Raw genomic sequence first — 8586 nt, forward strand, 5'->3', positions numbered from 1 at the left:
ACATAACGCTACTTTACCATTCGATATCACTCGATTAAGGTTCAATGACTTTAAACGCATTCGAATTCAAATTATAAAATTTCATTGCATAGGTAGCGTAGTGGTGATATACAACGGAATATGGCGACACCACATCTATCGTCGACACTGATCACGCATTTATAGCATCCTCTCGTAGCCCGACGATCATCTCATGTCTGTACATTTTGTCGGAACAATAATGAAATTACTATAATTACTATTTCGTGTATTTTTAATTGTATTGTATATGGTTTAATGTGAGGTTTTAAAAATTCAAAAAATTTTACATTGTTGTTCTTTTAAAAATAATCTTTACAATAAAATAGCCACATATCAAAATATTATACATTTTTAGATCGATGTTTTATAAACTTATATCATTTATATCATTATAACTCAACAACGATTTAATAAGATAAGTATTCATTACTAATATTAAAATTTATTTTATTATACTGCAAAATAACCGATTTTATTTTTTTTTTGTTATTTGAAATTGTTTTTAAAAATATCGAAAATTATTTTATTATTGTATTTTCAAATACAAATAACTTATCATAAAAATGTTAGTATCGAAAAAAACAAGAAAGTAGAACACAGATAATAAAAGTGTACTGTTGAATGAACATTCTTCGTGTACCTACAACATTCTTATATGAAAAAATTTTGTTTAACGGTGAATGAATTTTTTTCTCTTTCGAATATTAAGTTAGTTATATTAATGTATTTTATTTTAAAAATATCAATACATATGCATGATTACTCAATTATTCAAATATAAATTTAAAAATTAAATTAAATTTTGATCTTAATATTATAGTTACTAATTAGTAAAAACATTCATTAAATATATGGTAACAATTACTTAAATTATGGACTATGACAGTTTAAAACATTAAATAAATTCGAGCTCAATCTTATAACTTTTAATACAGCTCAATACAATTTTTATTTTAGTGCCTTAATACAGTCAAAACCCTTTATTCTATATAGTGGACATCATGAGTTCATGACCCATTGGAAATTGAAAAATATCCATTACAGGGAGAAGTTCTATTAATTATTCTTTTAAAACTTTTTATTTCATATAAACTATAAAGGTGTTAATTATACTTTATTATCAATATTATGAAATTTATTTTACATCCGATAATAATTACCGAGTAAAATAAGCACTATAACCTATAATGTACACTTTATCATTTCCCGTAAAAAATTAACAGTTATAATACCTATTTTTGTTCAACGATAACTTTACTGTTAAGAAAATACAAGTATTCATATATCATAATTTTGTTTTGATCTTTTGTTAACATGTTAACTTAAGATCTATTATACAGTTTCAGGCCGATTTGAAAATCTTTAGTAAGTAGAGTAGTAATTAAGTAGTAGAGTAAGTAATTCTAAAAATAAAAATGCCATGAAAGAAATAATCAGAATTTTAATAATAACAAGATAATTGTATTTTCTTCAAATATTTATGAATTATTTTTGGTATTTTAGTACGCATAATATGACTCTTTAGATGTATGTTAATACTTCATATTTTTAATACAAGCAAAAATAGTTAAAATTAATTGAATTAGTCATAAATTAAAATAGTCTACAAGTGTAGACCACGCGTTTTACTATGTAACAATGTATACAACGTGCTTAACTAAGGATTATTAAGCTGAATATTCCAGAACTCGGGCAGGTGAGTAATTCGCACTGGTTAGGATTTCCACTTTTAAATCTTTGCTATCTAATAGCAAACCTGGAGACGGGTCGATAAGCAAAATTACTGTGCCTAAATATGTGTTGGAATAGCTACAATGTGTAGGACCACACACATATATATTTATACAGTATTGTGCAAGATGTACGTGTTATAATATATAAATTACTATTAATTAATGGCACAAGGAAAAGGTAATTTCTAATAGTTCTAAAACAGCGATTCTCAACCTTTTTTCATTCACGTACCCCTTGACCTCTCTCGCCACTATTTCTCGTACCCCAAACATCAATTTAGAGTATAAATAAACGAAAAATAATTTTTTCACATACCCCTTGAGATCATGTCACGTACCCCTAGGGGTACGCGTACCCCAGGTTGAGAACTGCTCAAAACCCATCTCATTCTAAAATACCCATAGCGAGTACTTAAGTGGGACCTAGCTAAAGATATGCAATCCGAACTGTTGTTTAGGATATGAAAGGCGCTCCGAAAAGAGAGAACGGACACACTATTTCTTCGTAATGATTAGTTGACAGATCCATGCTAAAGATAGTTATTTTAAATTGTAACATTACTCTAAATGTTTAAATGTATTAATTACTAATTCATATCAATAAAAGTTATCATAATAATTAATTTGATTACGTGATAACTCATTTGATCTGACCTTTTCAACCGTGCTCCACACCTAGATCACAACATTAGCCTATGTTTAATGTTTAAAATATAGCTTAGTTTATGAAGTGAAGAGGATAGGTAATGAATGCAGAAATAAATTAGTATAATATATATTTGAAAAATACACATAAATATGTTTTAATTTATGTAAATCATATTTTATCTTATGTTTTGGCGTAAGAAAAATCATAGTTCTGGTCCCTTATTGACAAACTAAATATATTTATATAAATAGTACTAATTTTCCGACAACTCGGAGAATAAATCACTGAACTCGTATCCTTTAGATTTATATATAAAACCGAATTATCCTAGTGAAACCCGGAGAGGTGACAACCCTAGTATTGGTCCATCGAGATACAGAAAAATCTCAGTAGGTCCTTTTAAAAATTATAAAACCTAAGGCCAATTTAATAGTTGTATTGTTTTTAAAAAATGTTATCGAATAATATTGAAAAGAGGAAATTATATAAAAGACAAATAACAATTTCGTTAGTAAATTGCAATGCTGCAATTTTTAATATAGGTACTAGCTTCATACACGTGTGTTCGTAAAAAAACAATTTTTTTTTAGAATTCTTATAAATTATGATAATAACTAGGTAGACATAACGGCATGCGAGTACACGATAAATACCTACCTACTCTGACTGTTTTTACTTTTTGTTTATAATAGTTATTTTTAAATTGCTCTGATTAATTATTATCAACAATAATATTATTATTGACCTAATGCTACACGTATTTTATTTCATTTAATTGAATTTCGTCGTCGAGTGTACTCGTATTACTTGTCTCCAACAATTTTGACAGTTTGGCCTGATTATCATACAATCCAAACAGGTAAGTTTCTATTTTTTTTTTTTTAATTTCTAAAATAATTTATTTCTCAAGTAATACTAACTACTAAAATGATAATTTAAATAAATTGAAAATAGTTTATAATATTAAATTTATTTTAGATTTGGTGTGCTGTTATATACAATAAAATAATAAAAGCATAATTTTATTTTCGTTTAAACATAAAGAGGACAACTTTATTATATTGAATAATCAAATTAATTAAAATGAATCCTCAAAAACAACGATGTATTTTCCTTAATTTTAATGATTTCATTCAATCAGATATAAATATCATAATATCATATATACCTTATGAACTAGAATGTTATTTTGTAAACGTATTATTCTATTATTATTAACATTTAATGCATGTTTTCTTTTTTTAATTAATTAATTAATTAGTTATAATGTATACATATTTTTAATTAATAATAGAACAGAATAATTAAAAAAAAAAATCCAAAAATTTGGTTCCCTAAAACAAAAAAAAAACAAAACAAAAAAACATCTCAATGAAATTGCTTCTAAATCCAAAAAATTGACTAATTACATAGTTTTATCTTAGTGTAAGAAATTAGTGATATTATACAGGTATACATGGCACTTATTTCTATAGTAGTAGGTGATTCCTAAATCCTAATTATATAAAGTTTCTTGGTAGGACAAATGGACTCAGTACGCTCCTGAACCCACAAAATATTCTCAAATATTCAAAAAATAACTTTTTTTTCGAGAAGTCTAGTGTTAAATAAATCAGCCGTCATGTAAATCTGTATTTTCAGTAGCATTGTGTAAAAACATAAAAATACGAACTCTAATATTTACAATCGTTTATCACAATTAATTTTAATTACCTATAGTTCTTTGGATGTCATTAATCATTATTATTGGTTTCTAGTTTCTACTATAATACATTGATCTATTTATATATACAAAAAATCTACATTCAAATTTTATTTAAATTAAGTAATAACATAATTTAAAAATATTTTTTAATATATTTTTTTTTTAACCTGCATGTGATTATTAATAACTAATAAATTTTACAAATTTTAGTACCTATACAATAATGAACTATCGAGATATGACTGATATGAGTGATTTATTCATGCAGTGGTGACCCAAATATAACTCGAATGTAATAGATAATAATTGCGGAATTTCATGAATTAAATACATATATTTTATAATCAGATTTAATATAAGACTAACATAATAATATTATATCTAATACCCACTATCGTTAATTGAAACCTAATGGCATTAAGGCCAATAGAATGTGGAAATTTATTTAAAATGTTTTAGACATTAAGTTATTATATACCTAGTGATACTATAAGCTAATTAAAAAATATATATATGATAATAATTGTTTTACTCTTTATAACATGTTATATTATTTTAACTGATACGTGTGCAATATTAATTTATATTTATCCATATTTAATTAAAATATTTATTTATAGTGAGAAAATCAAATAATTATTATTATTAAAAACCACTATTAAGTATTATTATGACATGTTATAAATTTAAAAGAAAAGTGGTTCAAATTTTTGTATACTTAAAAATGATACTTTTTATAATATGGTTATAAATTTATTCAATTCATTATTTAATACTTGGTATAATATATATATAATAATATATGATTTATTGGTGTTCAAAACATTAAAAGAGAGCATTTTATAATTTATATTCTAATAATGAAACGCAACACCCAAAGATGCATATTATTTAATAAAAAATCATAATTAATTATTTATTACTAAAGTAATAAAAGAAAGTAGAACATTTACCTGTCTGTGGTGGCTAATTTATTGTTGAGATGAAAACCGTTGACCAAGAATTTTTCTAAATAACGTATTAAGATTTCTAAGAAACCGAACTGTAAATTGTAATCGAATAAAATTAAACTTATTAATCACTATACAAAGTACAATTAATTCGTTTTGAGCACAATATTAAATAGATAGTTATAAGTTTATGGCCAAATATAAAATAGATACAAAGCTAAAATTTATCCAATTACAATAGGTTATTTTCACTTAAATTATTAAGTTAATATATTGTCACCAATGGCAATCTTATGTATAAAAAAAAAATTGTTTTTCAAAAAAAAATCATCTAAAATTGTAGATGCGTCTCTCATAAAAATGATTAAAATTTGAACTTTAAAATATCATTTCTTAGTGGGCACTCGCGTCTTACATTATGAAAGGTTAGGTTACTGTCAAAAAAATTAAGTAATAACGCTCAACGATTATTTAAAAAATTCTCTAGACAAAACAACTCGACTGTTAATTAATTCTTAGAATCAGAAACAGGCTTAAAACATTCTTTACCTGTAAAAACCTGAATTTTCCTAGAAAAAAATGAACTAAAATACGGTACTGTGAGACCATATCTCGACGGGGACCAGTTGTCGTCATTGACGTCATACGGTGATTTCCCCCACCGAGTCAGCCACCAGAACTCGAACTTTGAAACGAACCAAGTATAGTCTGGACAGATGGCGCCAATGATATGTTTCTAATTTAATGCTCAATACTCCATGACTGGGCGTTGGTGCGATAAAACTATGCTTATAAGTTATAACTTAAAAGTTGCTTCATGGTATGCTTTCTCTTTAAAAAAAAAAACTGTGTAACGATCAGATGAGTTTTCGAGATCATTGGCATTAAAAGATTATCATTTTTATATTTATATATTTAAATAAAATTATTACATTTTTTTTTTTTAGTTGCTTGTTTATTATTTTTTACTAAGTATTTAATAGTAGTGAGTTTTAAATTTATTAAAAGTATAATTTTTTTTTATGTAGTTGGTGAGTGAACGAAAACAATTACTGTTAATACTCATAATACTAGAGCGTAAGCAAATAACGTTATCAAACCTCTGAAGAATATGGCAAGTTGCGACACAGTGTCCATGATGACGTCTCAACCACATAAATTGATCAGCAAAGAATTTTCTTACGAGTTCAACAAAAATGTCCCCCAGTGGTCAGTGATGGACGTCAGTAACTGGTTCAAACAAATAGGATTTAGTGAATTAAGTTATTCAATCAGATTTTTGGAAAATCAAATTGATGGCGATCTGTTATTGCGATTAACCGAAGATGAATTGAGATACGATTTAGGAATACACAACGAAGTAATGAAGAAAAGGTTTGTACCTATTAGTCTGAACCACGAACGAATTTATCAAACTTACGCATACAGACCGCGGTTACCTAAAAACAACTGAGTTACACGCTCATGTTTACGGTGAATATATATATATATATTATCATGTTAAATCTGTTATTGATACCATTATATTTCCAATACGTTTTATTGTATAATAAATACAGTTTAACACTGACATTTTAACTTCATTATTTTTTGTATAGGTATACTTCTTTATTCTGGTCCAAATAATATTTATTTATAATACATATTTGTATGAAACTAATAATTAAATAAAGATGTTAGAAAATAGAAAATACTTCATACTATACAGTTATTTCCTAAAAGTATGTTTTTATTTTAGAATTATGAGGGAACTTAACAATTTAAAACAATCAGCCGATTACAGTTGTATTGACTCAACAGGCTTAAATTCGTTCTTAAAATCAGTCAATCCGGAATATTCTATGTACACATATTCCATGTTGAGCGCTGGAATCAATACGGATACAATGAGGTAATAAAATTTATACAGTTATAAACTATAATTTATAATTTATATTTAAAACAAATGTATTCCAAATTAATCATATTTTAAATTTTGTAAATAAATTATAATATGAATCATAAATCTCATTAAATAAATACTAACAATTAGTTTAACATAATAATTGTTCATTAATTTAGGTTTATAACTGAGGACCAACTTCAAAATGTTTGCGGAATTTCAAACGACACTCACAGACATTGTATAATAAATTCAATCAAAAGTAAATTCTTTATTTTGAAATTTTAGATTATTTTTATGAATTAATTAACGTTATTTATTAAATATTGACAATTGAAAAAAAAATCATAGAAATGCCAGCATACGTAGAAAACATGGATAAACCTTACGATGCTTTTATCAGTTATAAACGATCTACTAGTTCTGTGCTGGCTAGGTAATTATCATACTTAATAATTTCATTGTAAAATTCAAGTATAATATTATACCATTGTTCTGTGGAAAATAAATAAAATAATAACAACGACTGCGTGCATTACAGTTTGCTTAAAGTATACTTGGAAATTCGAGGTTACAAAGTGTTCATCGACGTGAAACGATCAAATGATGCCAAGTATCGGAATAACGTATTGCAGACCGTAAAACAGTCAAAAAACTTTATTACTGTGTTGATGCCAGATTCATTAGATACACATTTGATGGTTTCATTAAACGAGGATATCGAGTTTATAGATAATTATATGATTAGAAAGGTAAATGATCACTCGAGACATAGTATTGATATTTATAATAAATTAATACTTGTTTTCTAATCGATAGGAGATCGCGACCGCGAAACAAAGCCGGTGCAATATAATACCAGTATTGAACAATTTCTCTTGGTCTTCGTTTGCACAGTTACCAGATGACTTGAAAAACTTGAACGCGTACAACTCGATAAGCTGGGTGCACGAATATCAGGATGCGTGCGTGAACAAGTTGGTGAAGTTCATGATCAAATGATAGTTACACACACTCTTTACTTTCGATATTTATATCTTAACTGTATCGAAAACAAACTAATATTTATACCTAAATTATATTGGAAACATATTAATATCTATATATATCGAAGCTGTATTTAAAACCAACTAATATTTATATTATTACCTAACACTTATTTGCGTTTCAATTTATTTAATATTGTCATCATAATTTGTGAGTAATTTACTTATCATTATCATTTTTTTTTTTTTTTTATTGTTAACCAATATTCTAACTATTATAATGCGAATATTTAATATATTAATTAAAATTAAGTGTATACTTATATACTAGCTGATCCCACACGGCGTTGCCTGTGACAAATTAAATAATGTCATTAAATTAACTCTGTCTTAAAATTATATACAATTAAAGCTGACCCCGTGCACTTCGTTGCCCGTTAAATATTCCAACTCTATAATATTATTTAAACTTTGTTTAATTTTTTTTATTTAATATTCGGTTTAATGGTGTTCAAAATTTAAACATTTGCATTGAATATTTTGAATCTCAAAAAATTGTGCAAGCGCCGCTTTAAAATGCGAATTTTGTAAAATACTTTCTTATTGCGTTTTTATTCAAGTATTTTGAATTTTGTATTTAAAAAATTTAATTTTTTTTAC

At 25.8% G+C, this 8586-nt stretch overlaps 1 protein-coding gene and 1 long non-coding RNA gene across 4 annotated transcripts in view; both read left to right on the forward strand.

The window, feature by feature from the left end:
• Positions 1 to 491, forward strand: part of LOC126549448 (uncharacterized) — a 58980-nt gene extending 58489 nt beyond the window's left edge. Inside the window, exon 3 of the long non-coding RNA XR_007603552.1 lies at positions 93 to 491. This is a non-coding gene — a long non-coding RNA (uncharacterized LOC126549448). The remainder of the gene's footprint in view (positions 1 to 92) is intronic.
• A 2666-nt stretch (positions 492 to 3157) lies between these two features.
• Positions 3158 to 8550, forward strand: LOC114131162 (NAD(+) hydrolase sarm1-like). Of its 3 annotated transcripts, none has more exons than XM_027996323.2 (7): positions 3158 to 3262; positions 6087 to 6432; positions 6797 to 6949; positions 7120 to 7202; positions 7292 to 7376; positions 7482 to 7692; positions 7760 to 8550. In XM_027996323.2, the coding sequence occupies exons 2-7, from the start codon at positions 6170 to 6172 to the stop codon at positions 7940 to 7942; spliced, it is 978 nt and encodes a 325-aa protein (XP_027852124.2). In that variant the 5' UTR covers positions 3158 to 3262; positions 6087 to 6169; the 3' UTR covers positions 7943 to 8550. The 3 variants fall into 3 exon arrangements, with proteins under 3 accessions (XP_027852124.2, XP_050054553.1, XP_050054552.1); XM_050198596.1 differs by lacking the exon at positions 3158 to 3262 and adding an exon at positions 5765 to 5878; XM_050198595.1 differs by lacking the exon at positions 3158 to 3262 and having other exon boundaries at positions 5907 to 6432.
• The last annotated feature ends 36 nt before the right edge of the window (positions 8551 to 8586 follow it).

This window comes from Aphis gossypii, chromosome 1, assembly GCF_020184175.1.
Source record: "Aphis gossypii isolate Hap1 chromosome 1, ASM2018417v2, whole genome shotgun sequence".
Classification (NCBI taxonomy): domain Eukaryota; kingdom Metazoa; phylum Arthropoda; class Insecta; order Hemiptera; family Aphididae; genus Aphis; species Aphis gossypii.